The sequence below is a fragment of the Pelobates fuscus genome, chromosome 4, assembly GCF_036172605.1.
Source record: "Pelobates fuscus isolate aPelFus1 chromosome 4, aPelFus1.pri, whole genome shotgun sequence".
Classification (NCBI taxonomy): domain Eukaryota; kingdom Metazoa; phylum Chordata; class Amphibia; order Anura; family Pelobatidae; genus Pelobates; species Pelobates fuscus.
In genome coordinates, this window is record NC_086320.1 from 63829388 (window position 1) to 63856965 (window position 27578).

At 41.1% G+C, this 27578-nt stretch overlaps 1 protein-coding gene across 1 annotated transcript; it reads right to left on the reverse strand.

Moving 5' to 3' along the window:
• Nucleotides 1-836: 836 nt before the first annotated feature.
• On the reverse strand, nucleotides 837-20199 carry CIBAR1 (CBY1 interacting BAR domain containing 1). Its single transcript, XM_063450322.1, has 9 exons — nucleotides 19902-20199; nucleotides 18289-18523; nucleotides 17195-17263; nucleotides 16006-16107; nucleotides 15460-15465; nucleotides 12841-12945; nucleotides 8161-8274; nucleotides 6097-6201; nucleotides 837-1706 (listed from the first exon to the last, which is right to left on the reverse strand). The coding sequence occupies exons 1-9, from the start codon at nucleotides 19928-19930 to the stop codon at nucleotides 1596-1598; spliced, it is 876 nt and encodes a 291-aa protein (XP_063306392.1). The 5' UTR covers nucleotides 19931-20199; the 3' UTR covers nucleotides 837-1595.
• Nucleotides 20200-27578: the final 7379 nt, after the last annotated feature.

Genomic DNA, 27578 nt, shown 5'->3' on the forward strand with positions numbered 1-27578 from the left:
GAATAGGAAAAAGCACTTCAACATGGTCCAAGTTCACTGTCCATACCATTAATGGAATGAACATTGGATATGTGATTGGCCTCTAGAATCCAACGTGGAATGCTTTACATATGGCAACAAGGCATCTCACTGAAAAACACATCAGAACACAAATTTAAAAGTAAAAATGTGAAATGTAAATTGTGAATAGATATACTATATTTGTAGATAATTTTAGAAATGTTTAGAAACCAGTCTTTCCTACACTGCAATGCAGTAAAATCCTGTCAGTTCTATGTATGTGCTCTTAACATTGGCAGCAGATAGCCACCATCCTAAACGGTGCAAGTATCCAACACAAGTATTACAGGACGTTTTTGGAACAGATGCAAAGTAAATTATTTGGTCTGGATGCTGAAAGAAAAAGATAAACCCATAGAAGATATAATGGGAAACACACAGATAAAGCAAACTGCAATCAAGTATAAGAGAATTGCAGAGAAGTAGATGAAAACCAAAAGATAATTTGATAACATTCTAAGATGCTGCAAAAACAATTACATTGGTGCATCCCCAAAGACACGTTATACAATGGAAATAAATGAAAAGGTAATAGTGTGGATGTTCCCAATTATGAGCTAACCTAGTGATGACTAATAATACAATAAACCCTTAAATTACATTATGCAAAAATGAAATCAATTTTATCTTGACAGCAGTCTATGTTAATTGTATTACCTTGCAATAAGAGTAAGTTGCATTGAGCAGACTATGATCAAAACCAAAGACAGTTTAAAAATAAATAAATAATAGAGGTTTGATTCATTCTGAAGCTCTCAGATTCTCCCCTCCAGATTCTTACTCTAATACTCTGCTGGCTACAGACTCTCAGAATTGTAAGAAATGTAATGAGTCAGTTTTAGTAAAATGAACTGTAAATATATATGAAACTTTGTGGTAAAATGTAGCAAAAAATCTGTCATGGATACCATACAATTTGATATTTAGTATATTGAGTATAAAAGTAAATCTTCTGTATATTTACTTATTTTATGGCACTTCTGCTTGAAGTACTGCATTGCTTAGGAAATATAGGAAATATATATTCTTTCCTACAACTTTGCAGTCAGACCACGGGGAGCACACAGACGCACAAATACAGATTTAAAAACGACACATTAATACATAGCACACTGTGTCCCTTTTTTGGTTCTGGCGTATTTCAGATGATGAATATTTATTCAGCTGCAGAACTATGGAAAAGGTACAAGATTATCAAAAATCTTTTCTGCAGTGTATAGACTATTTTGGTAGTGTATAATGTGATGCCATCTTATCTTAGAATTAACACTGTCAAATGGCATTTCGCATGTTACATTTTACAGTTCTGCAGGTTAACAAATACAGTGGATATTGTCTTGCAGTACAAATTAAAGTGCTGCTACAAATTCTGATAAGTAGATTTTCCATCTCACAGGTTGCCTTTACTTCATGCTTGATATCCAAAATCCATTGCTGGAGCCAAGACAGTGGCTTCCTCGTCAAATTAAAGCCTCCAAGTTCTGAGGCTAGCAGCATTTGTTAAATGAAATGTTCTTTATAAGTATGAGCATTTGCTAGTTTCCCTCATCTGTTGAACTCTCATCGTCCTCTTCACCGGCATCATCATAATCATCATCATCTTCCTCCACCACGACTTTCTTTTTCTGCCTGGTCATTGAAGCCTGCTAACAAAAAAATAAAATAAAATCAAGTGTTATAGGATAAAAGAACAGTTACATGATGTAATATAAAACGTATTTATGGGAGAGAAGGAAAAATAAACAAGCCCACAACAAAAACTTTGAGGGTTTAGTTTAAAATGGAAACCTCTGTTTCTATATCTTTATATAATTAAACAAATTAATATGTTTGCCACCAACTATTTAACGTAAAGAGACTCATCTCCTCCCACTTCCCCCTATGGTTTTTGGCCTATCCATCGCCACCTTCAGACAGCTGGCAGTGATGTGTTGTCACAACAGTCTTCTCCTGCCCTTATTTCCAGAGCAGACAGATCTGGCAGAGAAGGAGTGGGGTGCACTTGCACTTTACACTTCCAAAGAGCACGACATTGATGGGCCACACACACACTAGGGACAGGTTCTGGGTGCGGAGACAATGGGTCACTTGGGTGGGAACCCAGCACACCAAGGGAGGGAGGGATCGTCAAACCACCCAACTGCATCCATATCTCCCCACCATTGGAGGGCTGGGCAAGGGCACAGTAACAGTATCTCTTGGACATATGGGGTGGGCACTGCATGACGGTTTGACCATTAATGCTTGTTCACATCCCTTACTGAGCTGGGTAGTTTGCACAGAGTTACAGATTACTTAAGTTAATTATATGTTAAATTGTACCATGTTACACGTTGACACCACAAACACATTAAAAATCCTTTGGCGAGGATACCTGCCACATATCATAATCTGAACCGCCAAGAGGAGTTATGGGACTTTACCTGAGTCAGGCTTAATGTGACAGACAGTGACCGCAGTGCGACCTGTCTGGGACTGGATACAGGCCTTGTGGCCACGGCTCCCTTGGAGGCCCTTGGCCTCTTTCTACTCCCCTGAGATACTGAGCGTCAGGTAGACGGTACCCCTGACCCACGGATTGGTGCGGGGGAAACTGCCTCCTGACCTTCTTAACCTTATGTCACCCTGGTGACTGTTCCACCGCCCCTTTTCCATGTTTTCACCCACTTCTTCCTCCCCCCCCCCTCCCTCCCCCTGTTCCCTTCTGACACGTGACTGGTGACGACGTCATATTGCGTAAGCAGACCATGGCACTAGCACCGGCCAACCTCACGATAGTCTCCATCAACACTAGAGGGTTAAATAAACCTGAAAAATGATCTAATGCCCTTCGAGACTTCCACTCCTCTATGGCCTCTATAGTGTTTATCCAAGAAACCCACTTCAAAGAGGGGGCAAGACCTAAGATGCACGACCAACATTACCCCACAGGATACTACAGTGACTATCATGGGAGCAGAGGCAACGCAATTTTAGTCCACAAAAGAGTACCCTTCTCAGAGGGAGAGGTCCAGACAGACCAGGAGGGCAGGTACATATTCCTGAAGGGGAAGACATACACGTTTGCCAACATTTATGCCCCTAACCAAAGACAATACAGATTCCTATCACGAACCCTAGGTAATCTGAGAAAATTCACATAGGATATTCTGTTACTGGGGGGAAATTTTAATCTAACACTAGACCCAAACTGGGACTCCTCCTCAGGCAACATATCTTCATGATTAAATCAATACTGACCAAAAATCAGCTTGTTGACTGATGGAGAGCCAACCCACTGACGAGCGAGATTATACATTCTTTTCCCATCCACATAACCCATCCACACAAATAGATTATTTCTTCATGACGCATTATCATCTCCCCCTCGTCCTACAAGCTGAACAAGGCACTGCGACATGGTCTGACCATGCCCCGGTGACACTCACAACCTCCCTGTACAGACCTACAGTAGCTAAATGGCGACTCAATGAACACCTGCTCTCCCTACCTGATGTGAAATCAGAAATAGGTACAGTCCTACAAGAATATGTCAAGATTAATACACCAACACAAACAACACAGATGATACTCTGGGAAGCACACAAACGTTTAGTGAGGGGCCACTTTCTGCATAAGAGCGCCATACTGAAAAAACAACGAGAGGCAGCCGTGACCACCTTACTTGCAGAAATCCAAAAGATACCCTAAACAAAGGCAAACCACAACCCACACATCAAGACAGCTTCCTCTCATTACAGAGGGAACTGACTCAACTGCTCCAGGCTAGATACCATAGAGACGCACCGAGACACAAGGTGTTCTTCTCCTTACATGGAAACAAGAGCAGTAGATTACTGGCACGGATGCTGGTTAAGCGTAGACAACTGACATCCATTGACCGCATGCCCATTGCTTTGCTGCCATGGCCACCACCCGGGACAACAGGGGTGACGGGAAACTGCTCCTCCACAGTCACCCTACAGGTGTGGCACCGCACCATGGGAAAACATGCAATTTCGACATTCCCATCCCTCCTACCCCCCTTGACATACAACACGGACTTTACGCCGGGGCCAGATCCAAACGCCTTTAAAAACACTCGTAGACAACACCCTACCCCGACTTGGGCATATATACTCTAAAGAGGGACTGAAGACCCTAAAAGACATGAGATGCGAACATAACCTCTCCTGCGACTGAAGCATAAACAATTACAGAGCTTTATTGCCACACTTCAACAAGGGACAGCAATATCCTGGGCCTCCACCTCATTTGAAAGCACTTGCCTAGACCCGGAACCATTGGCTCATGGGGTCTCCTTCATATACTCCATGCTATTGACACATACCCCTACTGCACAACCAAGCTTCCAGGGGAAATGGGAGGCAGCTCTAGACCACACCTTTACCAAGGCAGAATGGGAAACACACCATTGCTCCAGCTTTAGCAGAACACAAGAGACAGCTTACAAACTGTTAACCTTCTGGTACCATACTCCCTCAACACGATCACCCCGTAGGACTCCCCTTTATGCTGGAGATGTGGGGAAAAGAGAGGCACACTGCTCCACAGATGGTGGGGATGCAAGAAGATCATCCCATTTTGGAAGGGGATATACACAATATTAGAGCTATTCACAGAAAGTCCATCCCCTTTAACCCCTTAAGTACCAAACTTCTGGAATAAAAGGGAATCATGACATGTCACGTGTCCTTAAGGGGCTAAACCTGCAGAAATGCTTCTACATCACACCAAGACCAATTGAATCCGCTGTAAGAAATCTCTCACGATCCGCATTCTGAACATAGCCAAATTAGTAATCCCACAAAACTGGTAACAACAGGTAACCCCTCCGCTGAGGTCATTGTTCTTCCAAATGGGAGAGCTAAGATCAATGGAAGACTTTCACGCAACCGCAGCGGGCACACACCAATCATACCTAAAAACATGGACACATGTGCTTACAACAACAAAACCAGAGTTTGCTGACATATTACGGTACTAAATGACAGGGACAGATCGCGACCTTAACCAAGGCAAAGACACATACCTTATGCTCACGCGTAGACAGAGACTCTGAATGGCCCACTGGGACTCGACAGAGAGGTCCGTTGGGTGGACTCTCTCGATAAGTTAACACATGGAAAATCATAACGAAGATACCCTGTGATCTGAGGCATACTATGCCACTGTAACAAATTACTACAAGGCGAGATAGAGGTACTGCGAGCCTGCAGGTACACTCCCCATACGTGACTACCACTAAACCTTCATGACACACTTGAGACCAGCAAATCCCACACTGACACACTCCGGAAGCTACATAACATACCTACGTATAATATAGCAATCAACATTAAACCTACAAAACAGGAATGTAAGGGGTGGAAATATCAGGACCCGAGACCCCAACAATATACTATCAATGTTACCACGGTAAAGGGACACAATAAGGGACCTGCGAGTCCTCAGATGCTTGGGGCCTGTGCGCCAACATATGGCTAAAGATTTTTTATTATTATTTCACTACTTCTTCTTGAATGTGGAAGGGAGCTGAGAGTCCAGAATTACAATTTTTTGTGATATTCTACATGTATGACTGCTGATAAAAAACAAAATAAAAAATTCTCACAGTGGAAATGCTTCTAGTTGCGGTCAGGGAAACAGCCACTCAAGGAGTGTTTAGTCCTGAAATGGAAATATTGCCATAACTGCTAAAAATGACAATATTTTACATTGCAGGGCTAAAATAACAATGGCACTGCACCCAAAAGACTTAAGAGATGACCTGTGTACGTGTACTGCATAAGGGGAGAGAGAAGGAGGGAAAGAGTGTGTGTAATTTTTTTATTTTATTTTTTTTAAACAACAATATAGTTAAAGAAAAAAAAAGGGAATAGTGTGAAACAAAACAACCCACAAAACAAAAACTGCACAAGCTTTGTTTTGAAAATAAATAAATATGTAATCTACAATTTGTTAGTTGGCCAAATTTGGTCCATAGGAATGACATGTTTGCTTTAAAGATAAACCCATTATGAGTTAAGAGATTACCGATAATGAGGAAAGTGTTGGTTTTGCTGACCCACTCTTTGAATTGGCACGTACAATGTCCAAACGAGACTGAAAATCCGGTGGATGGAGAGAACTTCTAAAAACCTAAAAATATGTAAAGTAGAAATATTTTAAATGCAACAATTTCCATAAATTAAGCAGCAATATTTGCAAATAGACAGTAGTACAACTAACAGTTAAGCTCAATAAACAAAGTGTGATCCCCCTTCCACAGCTCCACTTAATCCCAACTGCATAACAGTAACTAACATAATTTTGGGGAGGACATATACCGGTGTTTGTATGAAACATCTTAAAAAGACACACAACTGAAAGGCTTAAACTTTAAAAGGGTGCTCCCCAATCCCCCCTTTTTTCCTGAGATATCAATATGGAGCTCACATCAACTCAACCCTTCTTTTTGTTTCTGGACGTCAACATATCAACTGAATTCTCTCCTCTGAATTCACTTATACAGTCAGGGTTGCATTTTTCTCTCATTTTTACCACCTCTCTTACGGTTTGGATTTGTCTATGGTAATCGAAAGTGTAATCCCCCCCCAAAAAAAACACCAACAACTTTCAATAAATGTTAAATTGGTTTTAACAAGTCTGGCAGAGAATTATAGCCGCTGCAATTTGACACCCAGATTCTAGACTTCCAGAATAAGCTTCAACAACAACAAGGAACTTTACTCTTTGTAGCGAAGCCCTAGTCCTACCCAGGACTTCCTCCACTGGATCATCAAGAGTATAAATGATGAACAAACAAGAAATTGCCATGTAAAAAGCACACCTCCTCCCCAGGAACTAGAAAACACAGTTCTGGGAATACAACTTAAGATTATTCTGCCACACACAGCTTTTATGCACTGGCCCCTAGCATGGGGTCCTCCCAAGAGCCTTTGTGTTTGAAAGATAATTGAGCTCAAATAAGGGTAACTCTCTCTCAAATACAGAAACTTACTTACATTTTTAACATACCCCAAAAATACATGAAAGAAGTTCAGGAACCCTACAAAAATCATATTCCCAAATAGCCCTGATCTGAGTGCACAGCATATCCAAAAAGTGCTCAGAACGGGTTGGTAGAACAAAAGTTCTGTTAGAATAAAGTTATGACGACCGGCCACGAGGTGATATCCCAAAACAGGGATGGCCGGTCGGCTTTCGGGGGTTCCTGTGCGAACACCGACGAATGCTCCGCATGGCTGCTATTAAGCGAATACTCCCCCTGTTCGGTAGATCCCATCTCCCGAATGCCGTTCGTCTAATTGGTCGGGAAGTGGGACGGGCAGCGGTACCATCTTTGACCGGGTTCACAGAGACGTGAGGCCGGATATAGTTCCAGGCGTTCGACGACCAGGTACCGCTGCCTGCGTTCGGGAAACCAAATGGCCAGTTATACGAATGGCAGCCACCCAGTTTAAGCACTCAAGTGAAGGTGTCAAGTTGTTAATTTGTGGTTAACAGCCAGGGGAGGTCGGAGTTCGCTGGGGCATAACAAGGGGACCACACACACCACTCATTAGAGACTAACAAGGAGGTACGGACAAGCGAACATAAGGGAATAGAGTCTGCTACAAGCTACACTCTTCAGCTATTCAATGCTAACAACTTAATCATGCAGTGAGAATTTTCAGGTACCTTTAAATAAGTGAATGTATAAAATGCAAGATGTTTGATATCTAGCATCTTGTATATCTATATATAATCACATATCTCTTTCTAGTCTCATATACCTGCTTTGAGCATTAACTTTTTCCCAGAAGATGAAAATAGTCAACTCAAACATCAAGGCACAAGATTGCACATTTAAACATAGGAGGAAATATGGTAAACTCACATAACATAATTTGCAGTTTTACCAATACCTCCTGAACAACCTGTTGTAGAAAGCACTACTAATGTAGGAATGATGAGCTACTTTTACTCTGCAACATTTATAAAAAAAACAGGACAGCACTTCTAATAAAGCAATATGTACAAGTTGCAGTCTGCATGCTGGACATGCCAACTCTAGATAGTCTTCCTATTCTCCGCATTTTTATTTTTAAACCTCACCTCTAGATCTTCCTCTTCATCAATGTCTTCAATATGTTGATAGGCAGCAGTTAACACTTCTAAGGCTTTTCCGTGGAACAACATTTCTATTTTCACAAACTCACAGAATATTTTCTAATATAAACAAAGACATCATGTCACATTGCTGTATAAGAGGAATACGGATAAAGCTTTTTTTTTTTTTTTAACGCTTATGGATTATGTAAAATATGTATAGTTTGCTTTTTGTGACAGCCTGGATATTTTACTCATGCAACTTGTCAAATTTTAAAGGAACACTATAGTCACCTAAATTACTTTAGCTAAATAAAGCAGTTTTAGTGTATAGATCATTCCCCTGCAATTTCACTGCTCAATTCACTGTCATTTAGGAGTTAAATCACTTTGTTTCTGTTTATGCAGCCCTAGCCACACCTCCCCTGGCTATGATTGACAGAGCCTGCATGAAAAAAAAAAACCAAAAACTGGTTTCACTTTCAAACCGATGTAATTTACCTTAAATAATTGTATCTCAATCTCTAAATTTTACTTTAATCACAGCCTCCTGTGGCTTTTGCAGGGTCTAGCAAGCTATTAAAATAGCAGGGGATAAGAAAATCTTAATTAAAACAGAACTTGCAATAAAGAAAGCCTAAATAGGGCTCTCTTTACAGGAAGTGTTTATGGAAGGCTGTGCAAGTCACATGCAGGGAGGTGTGACTAGGGTTCATAAACAAAGGCATTTAACTCCTAAATGGCAGAGGATTAAGCAGTGAGGCTGCAGGGGCATGTTCTATACACCGAAACTGCTTCATTAAGCTAAAGTTGTTTAAGTGACTATAGTGTCCCTTTAAAGATGTAAAAATAAACAAACCACAACCTGGGGTTGCAATTGAAATCATAAAGGTGAAGGAAAAAGAAAAAAAGAAAAAGAAGGTTGAACACAGTTTGTATGCATTTATTATCATGCTTTCATATTTAATATATATCAGACTTAAGACTGATTATTTAAATTTGTCATTTTAATACTGCTGATTAGTCAGAAGTGAATTACATTCCATGAGCATTGAAAATTCATAAAATTTATAAGCTATATCTAAAGCTCCTTCCACTCTATTTAAGTAATTTTCTCTTATTTTGCTGCCATATTGTTTTGTGTTATATTGTAAATCTGTATGATACATGTATTATTGAATTTCCCAATGTCAAATACCACTTTAAAAGAGGTCTGTATTAGGGGTGCACGGAAATGAAAATTCAGGGCCGAAACCGAAACCGAAAATTCAGGATGCCCTTGACCGAAAACCGAAACTGCCTTTTTGCCCAAATACTTTTAAAATACTTTTTTTTTCCTTTGATTTTATTAATATAATTCTTTTACATGAATTTAATAAATCAAATATGAAAAACTACACGCCAATAAAATAAATAACCACACTTTTTGAGAGCAACACACCAAAATTGGACAGAATAGCTTTAAAAAAAACAATATAAATAAAAATCTGTTAACCCTGTTTGCTATATATATATATATATATATATATATATTTGAATACCATACCAATAATATTTATTAATAATAAAGATTTAGAAATGTGGACTAGGGACTTGAAGAAAGCACTTTGGGCAGATTGGCACGTGCAGAATATAATTAATAAATGGATGTGGCTATGTTTGCAGTAGGATAGGTTTTCTTAAAGTGTATTTCTTTATAAACTTGTGGGTATACACGATGTGGGTAGTTTTACAGCAGGTTGCCCCACTGCTCTCGCGGCACGTCTGGCATTTCCGGTTAGAAGGTTGCGCGGCGGCAGTGTGCGGTTTTCTCACAGCGGTACCAGGGTGGATGGTGAGCAGTGGCGTACACATGACCAATGGGGCCCTGGTGCGAAAATTGATCCGTGCCCCCCCCCCCCCGCACGCTTACTCTGCGCAGGCCGAGGTCGCAAAACATGGCAGCGGGCACCTGGTCGCAGGGGTTGCAGGGCTGCGACTGCGGTATGTACACCAGTGCATGCAGATGCACACACAAAGGACCACTACAAACACCCAGATCACATCAGCTCAATGAAGTGGTCTGGGTGTCAGGTCCCTCTAGTTTTAACCCTGCAGCTGAAAGCATAGCAGTTTCAGAGAAACTGCTATGTTTCACTGAGGGTTAATCCAGCCTCTAGTGGCTGTCTCACTGACAGCCGCTAGAGGAGCTTCCGCGAACTGAACGTCCATAGGAAAGCATTGAGTAATGCTTTCCTATGGGCGGTTTGAATGCGCGCACGGCTCTTGCCGTGCATGCGCATTCGGAGCTGAGCGGCGGAGTCCGGCGCTGGAGAAAGGTAAGTGCTGAAGACACACACACACTCCCACGAACAGATGCATACACACTAGCTAACAGACACACACATTTACTGACACAGACACTCAGCGACAGACATACATACACACTCACTTACAAAACATACACTCTCACTGACAAACACACACTCACTCAACAGACATCAAACACACTCAGTAACAGACACACATTGTAACACTCACTGACACTCACTAGCAGACACACACTCAACAGACACCCACACCCACTCACACTCACACCCACACCCACACCCATTCACCCACACCCACTCACCCACAGTAACACTAACACACACAGTAACACTAACACACACAGTAACACTAACACACACACACAGTAACACTAACACACACACACAGTAACACTAACACACACAGTAACACTAACACACACAGTAACACTAACACACACAGTAACACTAACACACACAGTAACACTAACACACACAGTAACACTAACACACACACACACACACACACTCACAGTAACACTAACACACACAGTAACACTAACACACACACACACACACACTCACAGTAACACTAACACACACACACTCACAGTAACACTAACACACACACTCACAGTAACACTAACACACACACTCACAGTAACACTAACACACACAGTAACACTAACACACACACACTCACAGTAACACTAACACACACACTCACAGTAACACTAACACACACACTCACAGTAACACTAACACACACAGTAACACACACACACACACACACTAATGCATTTTTTTTTTTATTTAATCCCCCCAGCCTCCTTACCTTTTGGAGTGCTGAGGGGATTCCTTGGGGTCCAGTGGTGCTGCTGGGCTCCTGGGGGGCCGGTCACCCGGCGGGCGGTCAGGCTGACGCGCGAGGGAGCACTCTCCCCTGAGTGCTTCCTCTTCAGCTCCCTCGCGCGCACTGATACCAGCGCCGGAAGATGACGTCATCTTCCGGCTCCGGTATCATTGCGGCGCGCGAGGGAGCTGAAGAGGAAGCACTCAGGGGAGAGTGCTCCCTCGCGCGCCCGCCAGCCTGACCGCCCTATTTTCTGCCGATATTTGCCAATATCGGCCGAAATGGATTAGGTCAATTTTCGGCCGCCGGAATTTCGGTGCACCCCATGTCTGTATTTTCCTCTTCTTTTGTAAGAAAATTTTTTTATGGATTGAATATTGACTAAAGAATATACAGATATTACAATTTGTTAATTGTTTAAAATGATTGAAAAGAATTAAAAGAAATAAAGAATCAAAAAAAAATAATTGTCATTTCTACATTTTAAGCAGTTCTGTTACTCCTGAGGTTTTTCATAAACATAGCATCAAAGACAAACAAGAGACACTCAAGACAAACAAAGACAAACAAGAGAAGTCTGTTGTGCGTCTTCATGCCTGGTGGTGAAGAGTAGTTTTCTCTGGTGGTCTAGTAAGCCTGGGAAATGAGCATTGGGCACTTTAAGTGAAGCAGTGCAAGCAGTAGAGACAAGAGCTGACCCAGAGGTGTTCAGTGTCCATTCACGCTCACATATATCAGGGGTAAAATGTTTATGGGTCTCTCCAGTAGCTTTATAGTGGCCTCACAGCAGTGCCTTTCACACTGCAAAGCCACATTCCCAGAGATCTAGCAAGGCACTGATGTTGCATCCTCGCTCAGTATGCACATCCTAAAAGGTTGGCCCAGTCTATAGTCTGTATGTATTGACGTTCTACCTACTGAGTGTACAGAGCTATGTTCTTAAATTAAGCCTTGACAAAACTATCACAGATTTACTGTGATTATATTACCTCTCAGTTTTCAAACTGCTGTGGGAGTATGACATTTGCTATTATGCAAATATAAGACTTTTCATTTTTGAAAATAAGTTAGATACTTTAACCTTAAATATTATACCTAACAATATTTATCTTCCCTTGTTTTTTCCGTTCTTGGCTTGAGATTCTAGGATTTAGTCCCACTTGTGGGAGTGGTAACCCACTTTTCTTTTAGACTTTCAGATGAAGTACCAACAATCATTAAAGATAGCCAACACACAAACAACTATTAGTATGGCCATCATCATTTATTTAACCACTTTAGGACACATGACATGTGTGACATGTCATAATTCCCTTTTATTCCAGAAGTTTGGTCCTTAAGGGGTTAAATGCCAACATATTTCACAGCGCAATAAAACAGTAAGTCATTTCAAATTGACAGAACTAAAAGATGTGAAATGTGCCCTATTTAAATGAGTTTACAATCTAGGAAAAACTGGTAAAGGAAATAAAGTTCAAATTATTACATTTTATAATTAAAGACTTTTCAAACTTAAAATGGATAGTAAAGATGTTTGACAATTACCTTTAAATCTATGATTTTCTGTTTCTCAAAATTGTCAATGGTTTCTTCAAGTTGTCGACTTATTCGAGATGCATCCATTGTTGCTCTCTGAAGTTCTGCTTCTGCCTTAAAAACAAAAAAGATCCCCCACAAAAAAAAAAAAAAGTGAAAATGTGCAATTACCTCCTACCACCTGAAATTACTAATAGAAATGTCCATAAAGGGGTTGTGGCGAAACCGACCTCGCCACGTGTCCTTGGAGGGGGCTACTTGCCTGCCTCTTGCCTTTAGACTATGGCCTCTGTTCTTTTTCCCTGCAGAAAGGCTGGTTTGTGCCTTTCTGCAGACTGTTAAAGCCATGCTACCCCAGCCGTATACTGAAAGACTGTATGAAAGACTTTGGCTCCATGGCGATTGAACTGTATGTATATGATCTGAGCGCCATCCGGTAATAATGTGCGCTCAGATCTAAGCTATCTGGGGATAGGTAAAATGTCTGTATTTTATGTAATAAATGTAACCTTGTGTATTTGTATGTCTTTTAGTGTCCTTTGTCTGCCATGTGGCTAATGGAGTTTTGCCTCTGTCCTTGGAGATAATTGGATTACTTCTCAATTATCTCCAGGATAGAACACTCTGTGGAACTGGTTTTGGGCAGAAAAGCCATGCTTCATTTGGTCACAAAGGACTTCGATCTATCTTTTGAACCAATGGATCAATTTAGATGATTTTGACATGTTTGTATTTGGAGTGTGCTGCTTATGAAAATTTATGTTTTATGTTTGTGACATGCATATTTTAGAAGTTATAAATATTGTGTAAAAACGGTATTCCTCTGCCTGTAATAATGAGATTACCCATTGTGTTCAGTAATCATATCCCAGGCAGAGGGGATGATTTTGTGTGGGAGTGTCTGTGTGTATTGTACGGATTGATTGGTTGTTCTGTAATACCCCGTGGGCTGTACTGTGGTTGTGGATTGGGAATAAAAGAGACTGTATGTGCCAGGACAGTTAGATTCTGCTTAACCCTCAAAACGAAGTGTCGTCTCGTTATTGGGGGAATTGGATTGTATGCTGACTGCCAGGAGTGTAACCCTTTCGTATGGTTTTCCTGTTCAGATATTTCCAGGGTTCATGTGTTTTCAGTTCGGGAGATTGGTGCTTACAGTAGCTGTCGGTGTATCTGGAAAGGGGAATATCGCCTAAACGGTTTTTAACCTTGGGTGAGCGAAACGGTCTGTTACAGGGGTGATCCAAAATAAAAAAGGGTTGACAACTGTATATTTAAAACAACTTAGTGCCCCTACACAAACAAGTCCGTAGGAGGAGGAGGAGAGAAAAAAAAAAAAAAAAAGGCATGGAGAGGTTCTGTCTAAGGGAATAAGTGTACAGGTTATAACACTATGGGGGGAAAAAAATTGTTCTAAAATGTGAAAAGGGAAATGAATAGATGAGATTTACTCGACTCATCTGAACCAGTACATTGCAGGCGCTGCCATCTTGACCTGCCGCATCCTCTGCAGCTTCAGCTTCCAACATTATCTCTGAACACATGCACGCGAGTACAGCACTGAAGTCTATGGAGGATTCCACAGGATCCTTCATAGAGACAGCCTTCCCCTCCCCCTACAGCAGTCACTGGTGATGGTTGGGGGAAAATGACAAGCATGACACATGGTAACTTCTGTGTTTGTCAAGCTTGTCAGGTGGAGGAACTATGCTGAGACAAAAGCAGTCCCTCCCATGTCTAGGCATATCTTTTACCTGGGTTTAAGATTTTCAGTGAAATTCCAAAACAGGAAATGTGAGCATTTCTCGAGTTTCTATGCCTAAAAAGGTCCCCTCAAAGTCCAACTTTAGATATGCAGGTTATACATAACAGTAATATAAATTCACCTCTAAACAAGCTCCGCTTCCTTAGCTTTCTGGGAGTTACTCTCCTGTAACACTCACCTCTGCTTGGACCATTGTTTGATTTGCCCTGCTTGGGGACACATCCCAAAACAGGGCCAACATCCCGTGTGATGCGGACAGGCTGGCTTTATCACACGCCTAATGTCACTCCTTTCCTATACTCCCAAGCAGTGTGATCAAGGGAGTAACTATAGAGTCCACAGAACATGCGCTATATTTGCTATACTTGGAGAGCAGACTGAATACCCGTGGGAGGTCTATTTTGCTTTCCCTGGTCAATCAATTCTTCAGGACAGAGTCTACTCCAATTAATTGACTGATAACTTTCTAGCACAATGTATGGATGAAATTGTTTGCTCTTTTAAAAAGAGCATAACTTTCAGGTGCCACAACAGATACGCTTTAACAAATACTATGCAAATATGGACTTACATAGTCTCTAAAAAAAAACAAAAAAAAAACACCTGCATGCAGAGACTAGGAAAAATGTGTATTTTCATTCCTTGATATGTTCAAAATATTGAAAGCCATTCTGGATACACCCATATGCACGCTTATCTACTCACAGATGTATCTTTGTAAAATTAATACTTGCAATATAATTTACTTCATGTATCTAGTAAGGCTAAATTTGTACAGCATGTACATTTGGAGTGGTCCAAATAAAGAAATTCAGACGATCACTGAAGAATCTGTGTGTGATTTATTGAATTCGTTTTTTTACCTGTGACTGTAAATAGGGATTAAGGAAGATACAAAATATTTATAGTCAAGAATATAGAAAAGACAATAATTCAAGTCTTCTAGATCTGATACAGAGTTGTTACTAAAGTGAGCATTGTTGGAAATTCAATGTGATTTTTTATTTTTTATTTTTTTTATTTAAGGCCAGAGTATCTGAATTGGAAGCATTGTTGACTTGAGGAAAAAAAAAAATGTTCCAGTTTGGATATTTTGCATGCAGGGAGTTTTGTGATGCTGCTGCAGGTTCAGTACAACAAGTAGAACGCTGCTAGTTTCTAATACAATAATATATACTTATATGTATTCGGCGCCTTCTATTTCCCTGTTCTTAGTTTCATTACCAAACAGGATTATATAGTCTTGAGGTTCTAAAATTGTATTTGCACTTATAGTTATAAGGACTGTACATAAATTATTTGCATCTGTTTAAACACAAACCTATAAACTGAACTGAATTTGCTTGGTTGTCAGTGGAAAAATTAAACACGTCTAACAATTTTATTTCATTCTGCTCAACAAAGGATACAATTATCTGACGATCAGACGGGTTCCTCTGGCGTGTTTTTTCCAACTGAGCCATTTGCTTGGATTCCCTGTTTCTAGCAGTTAAGGTCACTTTGAGATCCTCCTGTGTCAAATAAAAAGACATTGGGATATTGTTACCAGGAGATTTAACAGCATAATAAAAAGACAAAACACCACATGTCAGCTGTAAAACGGACATGTGAACCATACAAAATTTCCACTTGCGAGTGAAAATATTTGTGCACTCTCCAGGCTTGAAATGGCGAGTAACTTTTAAATCCTGGTTAGTAGCATTGGACTTGAATTTTTAAGCCCTCCTGTAATTATATCTCACTAACAAAATAGGCAAATTTAAAATCAAACTAAAGAATATACAAGGCACAGATAATATCTTAGCTCTTGCTCTGTTAATAACCTGCAGAAGCATTCTGTATGGTATCATAGTTAAATTTACAGAGCAGGATATAAACCTCTAAAACAAGTTATTGTCATTATTGAAAATTAAACTTTTTTTTTTTGGTAGGCTAGGTTAGTTACAGCCAGGGGAGGTGTAACTAGAGTAGCATAAAGAGAAACAAAGTGCATTAACTCCTAAATGGCAGAGAATTGACCAGTGAGACTGCAGAGGCATGATTTATACACTAAAACAGCTTCATTAAGCTAGTGTTTTGCTGCCTACAGTATCCCTTTAATCCCACACCATGTTGTATTAGGCAAGTGCTTTGGAGGAAAAAAAAAAAAAAAAAAAGAAAGACAGGTTTGCATATTTTGCTCATGTCTTTTTCCAGCCTGTAACACATATCTAAGTTTTCTTGAGGAATCTATATTGGACTGAGAGTATGTTTTCGTGTTGGTGTTTAGGATCCTACCACCAATGGTTTATCTTCTTGGAACATACAAAAAAAAATCAGTAATGGTAACCAAGGCATATAGGTTTTTTTTAAACTGCCAATCTGGGCCCTAAGTTAACACATACAGAGCTTCATGTATTATTGTTATTGCATGTTACAGTTTATGAAGAATTACATGATTTTATAGAAAATGAGCTGGATATTTGAAATTTTTTTCTGATGAAAGAAAGCTGTATACCTTTCTTTTCCACATCTCATTTTTTTAATTTTATGATTAATTAAAACCGTAAACCTCTAATTTTCAATTGTTTTCTAAATACACAATAAGTAAATACCTACCCGTTTCAGTTTGATTATCGCACCATAACTTTTTAGAGGTTCTACTACTTTGGCTTCAAGTCTCTCAACCTAAAGGATAACAAAAGGCATGTAAATGCAATAGCCAAAAGGATTATATTTACCGAATAAAACAATGATTTGTACACAGAACAATACTGAGATTAAGGATAGAAGTTTTCATACTACAAAACATGTTGGAAACATACTGATTGGTTAATCCCACTTTACAATTAATCCTTCCTAACAGCTTCTACCAAATGCAAAACACAATTAACAAAATTCAATTTCACTAAATTAAACAATTAAAAGAGCAGATAAAAGATTCCCCTGACATAGGGTTGGTTTCTATGCTACAAACCAAGGCTGTTTCCATGCTACAAACTCTCCCTCTTAGCAACCGATAATTAGAGTCCAAGATTTTTTTATGGTTTTATCAAACTGGAGACAGACACTAAAATAATGCTTAAATACTGGAATGAAAATTAGTAGCACCAGGTCTGATTCATTCAACATCAAGTATGGAAATTAACCCAGAATTGCTTTGTGAATCTTACTCTTTGAACACAAGGTTAATCAGACAGTTATTCTAAGAGATGTAGCTGTTCTGAGGACAAGAACAAAACACTGATAATATACCAACAAACCTGACTGCAAATCTCACACAATCTTTTAAACAAAAAATAAATCTTTTAAATGAACACTTACAAGCATAACTAACAAAAAATTCAAGATTGAAAATTTCTATTTAGATTAAAAAGCTGTTTTTTTTTCCTAGATGCATGACAGTTCTGAATCTTGAAATACAATCAATACTGGTCAAGTGCATATAGTTTAACAAAGCATTGTGGGAGCAGATGTTTTATCGCCAATGGCAAAAGAGACATACAGACGGTGCCAAAGTGTATGACCACATAAAGGATTGGAGAGATAATTACACAAATGGCATACAAGTGAATCACTACATAATAGATGAGAGAGAAGAAGTATGAAAACACAGAACATTATATGGTGAAGAAGGGGGCAGGATACCGCTTTCAGTCAATCGCTTCTTAAATCTTTGAACAGTTGTGATGCCTGCTCTGACCACTAAATACCTCTGCCTGACGGTAATCCTGAAGTTTGGCAAATTCATCAGCAAAGTTTTTCAACCCAGCTTTCAGATTTGGCGTCTCAGTGTCTGCATACACATTGACTGTTCTCACAAGAAGATCAGCTTTGTCCCGTAGTCTGGCAGTCTTACGAACATACCCAGCATAGAGTTGACACAGCTCTCCAAAGTGCTTCTCCACATTGTTAACTGAATCTTGTATTTGTCGTGTTTGATTGTCTCTGGAAAGAAAATAAAGAGTAAGAAGAAAAGGAGTCTGATGAGTCATTTTAAATACAATGTTCGTTAATGTGCTTAATTAACTCTGGCAATCAAAACGCATGGCATATAGCAAAGTTCTGGCACAAAAAGACCTGTGCCATTACATAGAGTATTTTCATATATTACAACAAATTTGCAACTTCTGATATGCCAGCGTTGTGCTGTGGTTTGTATTGCCAGAATTATCATGGTTGTTGCATATTAACAAAGCGTGTCAGAAACAACCTAGGCAGCTTAGACTATTCTCAATGGGAACATTGGGCATTCCTCACACATCCCTATTCAGAAAGGGTTTATGGCATATCATGTTCAGCATTTGCTAGCTGATGTATTCATCAAAACAAATGCATGAACCAAAAGGGTATCTGCAGTACCATTAAAAACAAACAAAAAAAACAGATTAGATCAAAATATATAGCTGTAGACTGTGCTGCAAAGACCCCACACTGTAGCTCCAACAGTGTACAATAACCAATGTAAACAATAGAACAAATGAGATCTGCACTACCAGCTACTTTGTGCACATCCGTGCCAATAGTGTTTATTTGAAGAAAACATTTAACTTTTCTAGCCATTTCCCTTTATCAATACAAATGTCCTGGACACTGTGAGGACATTTGCCTTGGTAAAAACCTGAAAATGTTTGTGGTTTAATGTTGTTCTTCAAATAAACACTAGTAGCACCATGGTGTGCACAAATGATCTGGTAGCACAGACCTCATTCTTTCTATTGCGGACTTTCGCTTAACTCACCTAATAACTTAATTTATCTCTTTTATCTACTTTTAAATATATGTATTTTTACCAACACACCCACTTTATGAGATTAGATACAATAATAGGGACAGGTGGTTTTACAAACCTATTCAGGAACAGTTATTTGAATGACAATGTGTACAGTTGTTAGCTTTGTGTATAACGAAATGAGGATCCTTCCCAAATCTGCAAAATTTGAATTCTCTTTAAAAACTCTCCAATTCTCACTTCAGTGAGTAACCCAGCAAGCGTACTGCCATATGATAATATGATGTGTTTTTGTATTAATTCTAACTTTAGAGGGGACACTGGGGTGTGAGTGAGGATAGCACATGGTAAATAAAGGTAGGGGATTATAGTTTGTTTCTTTCAGAAATTGGGTCTCATGATGCCAACAAACAATACAGGAGACTTTGTCTACCCCCAGGGAGGTCGCCCGAGGTGTGACTCTATATTAAATTCCCTCACAAACCGAGTGTGCTGGGAGTGGCTGGCACTGTGTGGCCCCCAGCGAGCCGCCGCCCTCCCCATGGCGCCATGCTGTCTGTCTGCCCCCCTCCTCCCCCGGGGTATAACGGTTACCTGGCCCTGGCCTCCGGTGTCAGGCTCATTCTGGTGGAAACGATGGCGGGCCTTTTCAGGTTCGCAACTACAGCTCCTCCCAGGCCATTTCCATCACCATGGAAACCGCGTCGGTCGTGCGTTGTGCGTCCTGCGTCACCGCTCGCGTCTCTCACGCGGGCTGGGATCTGAGATAAGAGAATGGCCGTTGCAAGGCTCGTTTTTTTTTTTGCTTGCTCTAGCTAGCCGGACTACGTCTCCCATGATGCTCAGCCCTCAGAGTGACTGGCAGAGGATCATGGGAGCTGTAGTGCATAACATGTGTGCTTAAAGCGGCGCTGTCACCCACATATTAAAAATGACTATTTCATAGAGAGAGAGATAATCTGAAAATACTCATACTGACAGCGTGAGGATTTCACTGAAATTCCATCCCAGCCAAGAGCTATACTGAGAGACTGGGGACTACTTTGTCTCTGCGTATTTCCTTCCACGCACTGGGTGGAGCTAACTCTGCCTAGAAATGTCAATCCGCAGGGAATTGGTTTTATCCTCCATAGACCCAAATGCTGCGCTTTCGTCAGTGCGCGAGAGTACAGCAGTGACATGCGCTCCTGGCGCTTCAAAAGGACCCGAAGACGGCGGCGCACACTAAGGACGGGTTCAGGCTCACCTTTATCCGCCCGGCCACCTGAGCCCCCAGTTGCGATGTCGCCATCGGGGGTCTTTGCAAATTCTCAAAATTGCACAGACAGTGGCAGCACCGCTTTTGAGGCTGAAGTCGGAGCCTTGTATAGGACATGCTTGAAAACGAGAGAAATCTCAATGTATCTTTCCTGGTAAAATATTTTATAAATAAATACGAGGTTAACGGAACAACGAGTGAATGACAGGTGGAATGCCCTTACACAAGAGAAGGGGATACAAGTTGCCAATCACATTCATCTGCAGTGGTCACTATAGGTGTCCTAAGGCAGTAATGTAAACACTGCCTTTTCTCTGAATAGTCAGTGTTTACATTAAAAAGCCTGCGGGAACAGGCTATAGACACCAGAACCACTACACCAAGCTGTAGTTGTTGTGGTGAACGTAGTGTCCCTTTAATGAGGTACTAATCAGGTGGCCACCTTAACCAAATCTTATTTAATGAGGTTCGGACAACTTTGGATGCATAACGTGGAAGTGAAACACAAGAGTGGCCACTCTAAAAAAAAAAAGTCTGTGGAGGCAGGTTGTGTCATCTAAAAACACTTTGCACCATCACCACTACAATCATATGTAGTAGTTATGGTGTTTAGAATGTACCTTTTAAACAAAATACTCATCTGTTCTCAACTTTCTTATCCAACATATTTTAAAATATATTAATATTCTAATGAAAAATAATAAAATACAAATCAACCATGCTAACTCCAATTGTAGTCTGTTACAATCATAATTGTGCAAAGTCCATGTGGACTTTTAAATGTCCTTAAAGGGATTCTATATAGTGCCAGGAAAACAAACCCGGTTTCCTGGCACTATAGGCTCCTGCAGTGCCCCCGATGGGGGAGACCCAATGCACATGCGCGGCAGTGGCCACGCTCTCATTAGGATTTCCCATAGGAAAGCATTATTCAATGCTTTCCTATGGGTAAAAATCTGACGCTGGAGGTCCTCATGCTGAGCACGAGGACCTCCAGCGTCAGATAACGGAAGGTCCATTTCATTTCTGGAAGTCCCTCTAGTGGCTATCTGGTAGACAGCCACTAGTGGAGGAGTTATCCCTCAGAGGTAATTATTGTAGTTTCTCAGAAACTACAATAATTACCACTGTAGGGTAAGGGACAGGGGACATTGCACCCAGACCACTTCAATGAGCTGAAGTGGTCTGGGTGTCTACGGTGTCCCTTTAGACATTCTCGCCAGCATGCTTCAAGTAGAAGGAGTTGCCGTTTTCAATTTCTGCTGATGCATTTAATTTCTTAAAGCAATGCTTGAGCATTATCTCAGTCGTGCTTTATTTGATTTTCCTTTCATTTTCAGATATAACATTTGCATTAATAAATAAAATGCATTTATTTACCATGGAATAGTTATTTTATTTACAAAACAGAAAATAATCCAAATAAATAAATAAATCTACCTCTTTAAGCACGTTTAAAAAAAAAAACAAAAAAATCTAACTGTTAAAATTCAAAATGCCTACAGCTGGATTTTGACTAACCTATCATTCAATTCTAAAATGTATTAACCTACGCTATCCAGTAAAATAACGATATAATCAGAATGCATATATTTTTTAAGGTAAAGGTAAACTTTAGTAGTTAATAAAACCAAATTCCCAACACAATTGTTTAAAGGTGATAAAATCTGCTTCATTTATTTCTTTGTGGTTTATTTTGAGTGTGACAAGTTCAATATTTCAATTTTTTTTTTTTACATTTAACCCGGTTTTGCTATTTGTAACCTAAAAAAACAGCACTAAGCATATGTCACACTAGCCATCAGTAACAATTAGTGGTGGGTCCTTTGCATCTGGAAAGGTCCCCTATGGATTAATTTTTCTATTACTTTCTTTAAAGAACAAACCACATGCCAGCGTAAAGCCAGGGAACTATGCATCCAATCCATTTGCCGTGTAAAATATTTTCAATGTAGTTCTTTTATATAGAGAGCTGAGAACACTACTTAATCATATGATTTCTTTTTTTGAAAATCACTTTAATAACGGAGGTCTATTCAGCTGAAGTCCAAACCACTTAGGTGCATTATGGAATAAAATAGTGAAAGCATATTATTTAGCTATTTTGCAGGTAAAATGTTCCGCACATGCAAATACCTCTTTATTTATTTGGGCTCATTGGGGCACAATGAAATAAATGCCCATTAACAGCCAATAATGACAAATTCACATGAGTAAATATACTCCTTTGGAGAACACAGATACATTTTTGATAGTAGTTTACTTACTATTTATATTGAGTGGGCACGCCATTATTACACACTGCGATTTCCTGCTAATATCTTACATGTTCTCTTGCTATGGTTTTACTATTTATTAGAATGACATTTTGACAATATCTGCATGCTGCGATAGCTGTATACTAATGTCACATCTGGCAAAAGAGAAAAAAATTAAGAAAAGCAAATTAATAAAAATATTATTTTTGATCGTCTATATCCACGCTGGAGAAGAGCTGGCAGGCAGGAGTGAGCACAGAAGCTCTGCATTCTCATGTGAACAGCTAAGTGGACATGACTGAGAAATAGTCTGAATATGAGAAAGACGTTTGTTACGGTCAAAACATTGCTGTGCACGTGATGATCCATTAAAACTACCTAACATTTGAACCCAGTGAGTCCCTGGAGCCTCTTTTTGGATGTACAGTCCAAATATGAACATATTACATGATCTGCCTGTACTTTTAATGGGTATATTATGTAATTTTGTACTATTTGTGTAGCCATTAACTAATTAAAATACTCTCCTGGCATATTATTGAAGGGAGAATGACTGAATTAAGGGCCCACTCCAAGTACCACAACAACTTCATCAGAATGAAGTTGTTATGTGGTGGAATCTCGGTAAAAATAAATTTAGTAGGCCGAGATTACCACGTGGCATGTGTACGTGCATATGCTGACGTATCGATCAGTTGGTTGCACGAGGCAAGATACGATCAGTAGTGTACGGAGCATGTGCAAGAATACAGGATGTAGTATTCCCCTCCTCCATTGTGCTGGACAGGCCATGCGGTCAAGCAGGAAGTTAATTCTTATTTGTATTGATTGGTCAAGAGAATGTGCGGGTGGAGCTTAATATGGGAGGAGTTATGTGCCTATATAAGGAGCCTGCACTATTGTCCGGGGCTCAGAACTTGCTGTATTTTGGTGACGTTAGTCCCTCTGAGTCCCGATCGGTGATCCAATAAAGAATCTCTTCCTTCCTGAAGAAACCTGTGTCCATCTCTCTGTGCTTCGCTTCCGTCAGTTTCTCCGGTATCATTTGGTGCATTGGCCGGGAAGCTCATCGTTCAACGGTAGCTGAGAGGCAGAGGCGTGAGACGGTCTATCTTTGCCCACGTTCTCTACGGCTGCACCCCTGAACTTCTGCGTGGACCTCCCTTCGTCTCGGCGCCACTGGTCTGTTGTCCAGGAGATCATCGGCCTCTACGTAAGAAGTGCTGGGGTGTCCCCGTCGATGAGTGTGAACTCAGGTTCAGGAACGAGGAGGTAAGACAACTGCTGTTTTAGACGGCAGACCCACTAGGGGTATACCGATTGTGCGGTAGGCCCATAAGGGGTTATTTGTGTATGGAATCTGCCCCCTCTGTCGGAGGGAAGGAGCGAAGGCGCACCGCTCAATCGAACGCTCTTTAGTCAGACCGTTTGATTTGGTTAGTCAGGCGGGGTCCTGTGTAAATAGCCCTAGCCGGACACTGGTGTCTTGTCTAGACTAGCGTTCTAGGGTGTATATTACGTTCGCTAGGTCGGAGGGACCGGGAGACTAAGCGGCGCCTGTGTAAATTCGGTTCGCTAGCTCTCAACCTATCTTGGCTAAGTGGGAAGGCGTGTAAATTTGGAACCCACTAGATTTTTGATAGTAATCGACTAAGAGGCGCCTGTGTAAATTCGGTCCTCTAGCTCGCTATATGTGGTGCTTGGGCAGTGTGGCTAACCAAAACGGGTGTACATAGTTTTAGGTAGTCCATTCAAGGTACTGGCCAATAGTTTAGTTGGGAATTGTAAATGTGTTAAAGATTGTTTAGTAAAGTGTATATCTTGTTAGATAGCGCGAGCTCAGCCGTCTAGCGAGAGTGTTAATAGTGTGTTGCTGTATCATAGTGCACGGTACCATAACCCTGTATATTTACTGACACTGTATATAAGTACTAATCATTGCCGTCTATTGCATGTTTAACACCATAACCACTAATAATTGTATTGTGACCTTAAATTGTGCTTTGACCTATGCTAACTGTACTGTAACCGCTATTTGTAAAAGACGATGTTACTGGGGTGTGTTATAGACGGGTAATTCGTATATAGAGAATTATAGCGTGGGTGACTGTATAGTTTCGCCAAAGGGCATAATATTGATTATCTAGTGACTGGTGTAACAGCTGTGTGTGTACGGGAATTCCCTGAGTGTTTATTGTGTTATTGTGTACGTTTCACTTGGTAACTGTACCACGTGGTGCTGTTGCCAGAGGAAATGGGTGTGATTGTTGAATAGTACGCGTGCATAGTATTCGTTGTCAACAACGTTCCATTGATAAGTATGGGCGCGTCGCAGTCAACGATTCCGGATCCCTTAGGTTGTATGGTGAAGAATTTTAAAAAGGGATTCAAAACATGTGATTTTGGGGTTAAAATGTCTCCTGTACGTTTGGTCACTTTGTGTACTAGGGAGTGGCCTACTTTGGTTGCGGCATGGCCGCCACGTGGCAGTTTGGATCCAACTCTGGTACAGCGCTTACACGTGGCTGTATCGGGTAGGCCTGAACTTTACGGGCAGTTTCCTTATATTGATTGTTGGAGACAGGCCGTAAATGACTCGCCAAAATGGATTCAGACATGCCACGAGGAGCAATGTCGCCTCATGGTGGCTAGGACTTGTTTGTCCACTAGGACTGGTGTTAGGCCCATTTTGGACACGCCCCCTGAGTCCGAGATCCCTTTGCCGCCCCCTTACTTTCCTTTAAGAGGAAGTGACGCGAATGCAGGAAGTCCTGCACCCCTTCCCTCATTGCCCTCATCCACTTCCGCTTCCTCCTCCAGTACAGAATCCACCCCCTCTCGTACTAAATCTCCCCTTCCGGAACCAGAGCCAACCACCATTAGATCTGAATATCCTGATTTGGCGCCACTTCAGACTTCCGGTCAAGCTTCTTCTAGCTCGGCTCGAAGTGTTTTATTTACTACTTTTTCCCAAAACCAAGCTCCCACATCCTCATGCTTTATTACCCCCCGACCGGAACCTCTAACTGACGCCCCTCCACGTAGCCCCATACTAACCCGACAACTGACCGGTACCCAACAATTAAAACATTATCAGATGCCTCTTCGTCTGAATCCCGGGTCAGCCTATATCGATGCCGCAGGTCAAATGGCACATGCTGACCCAGTCTTCGTATATGTCCCGTTCACGACAACCGATCTCTTGAATTGGAAGACCCACAATTCCTCGTATACTGAGAAACCACAAGCTATGACCGATCTGTTCACCTCGATAGTTCAGACGAGGTGAAGAGCTGGAGAAGAGCTGGCAGGCAGGAGTGAGCACAGAAGCTCTGCATTCTCATGTGAACAGCTAAGTGGACATGACTGAGAAATAGTCTGAATATGAGAAAGACGTTTGTTACGGTCAAAACATTGCTGTGCACGTGATGATCCATTAAAACTACCTAACATTTGAACCCAGTGAGTCCCTGGAGCCTCTTTTTGGATGTACAGTCCAAATATGAACATATTACATGATCTGCCTGTTCTTTTAATGGGTATATTATGTAATTTTGTACTATTTGTGTAGCCATTAACTAATTAAAATACTCTCCTGGCATATTATTGAAGGGAGAATGACTGAATTAAGGGCCCACTCCAAGTACCACAACAACTTCATCAGAATGAAGTTGTTATGTGGTGGAATCTCGGTAAAAATAAATTTAGTAGGCCGAGATTACCACGTGGCATGTGTACGTGCATATGCTGACGTATCGATCAGTTGGTTGCACGAGGCAAGATACGATCAGTAGTGTAAGGAGCATGTGCAAGAATACAGGATGTAGTATTTCCCTCCTCCATTGTGCTGGACAGGCCATGCGGTCAAGCAGGAAGTTAATTCTTATTTGTATTGATTGGTCAAGTGAATGTGCGGGTGGAGCTTAATATGGGAGGAGTTATGTGCCTATATAAGGAGCCTGCACTATTGTCCGGGGCTCAGAACTTGCTGTATTTTGGTGACGTTAGTCCCTCTGAGTCCCGATCGGTGATCCAATAAAGAATCTCTTCCTTCCTGAAGAAACCTGTGTCCATCTCTCTGTGCTTCGCTTCCGTCAGTTTCTCCGGTATCATTTGGTGCATTGGCCGGGAAGCTCATCGTTCAACGGTAGCTGAGAGGCAGAGGCGTGAGACGGTCTATCTTTGCCCACGTTCTCTACGGTTGCACCCCTGAACTTCTGCGTGGACCTCCCTTCGTCTCGGCGCCACTGGTCTGTTGTCCAGGAGATCATCGGCCTCTACGTAAGAAGTGCTGGGGTGTCCCCGTCGATGAGTGTGAACTCAGGTTCAGGAACGAGGAGGTAAGACAACTGCTGTTTTAGACGGCAGACCCACTAGGGGTATACCGATTGTGCGGTAGGCCCATAAGGGGTTATTTGTGTATGGAATCTGCCCCCTCTGTCGGAGGGAAGGAGCGAAGGCGCACCGCTCAATCGAACGCTCTTTAGTCAGACCGTTTGATTTGGTTAGTCAGGCGGGGTCCTGTGTAAATAGCCCTAGCCGGACACCGGTGTCTTGTCTAGACTAGCGTTCTAGGGTGTATATTACGTTCGCTAGGTCGGAGGGACCGGGAGACTAAGCGGCGCCTGTGTAAATTCGGTTCGCTAGCTCTCAACCTATCTTGGCTAAGTGGGAAGGCGTGTAAATTTGGAACCCACTAGATTTTTGATAGTAATCGACTAAGAGGCGCCTGTGTAAATTCGGTCCTCTAGCTCG

Coding starts and splice junctions, on each gene's coding strand:
- CIBAR1 (XM_063450322.1), bottom strand. CDS start 19,930: ATGAGCCTGACACCGGAGGCCAGGGCCAG. Junction 17,264..18,288: donor AGGATTACCGTCAGGCAGAG/GTATTTAGTGGT, acceptor GTTATCCTTTAG/GTTGAGAGACTTGAAGCCAA. Junction 6,202..8,160: donor ATGAAGAGGAAGATCTAGAG/GTGAGGTTTAAA, acceptor ACATATTTTTAG/GTTTTTAGAAGTTCTCTCCA.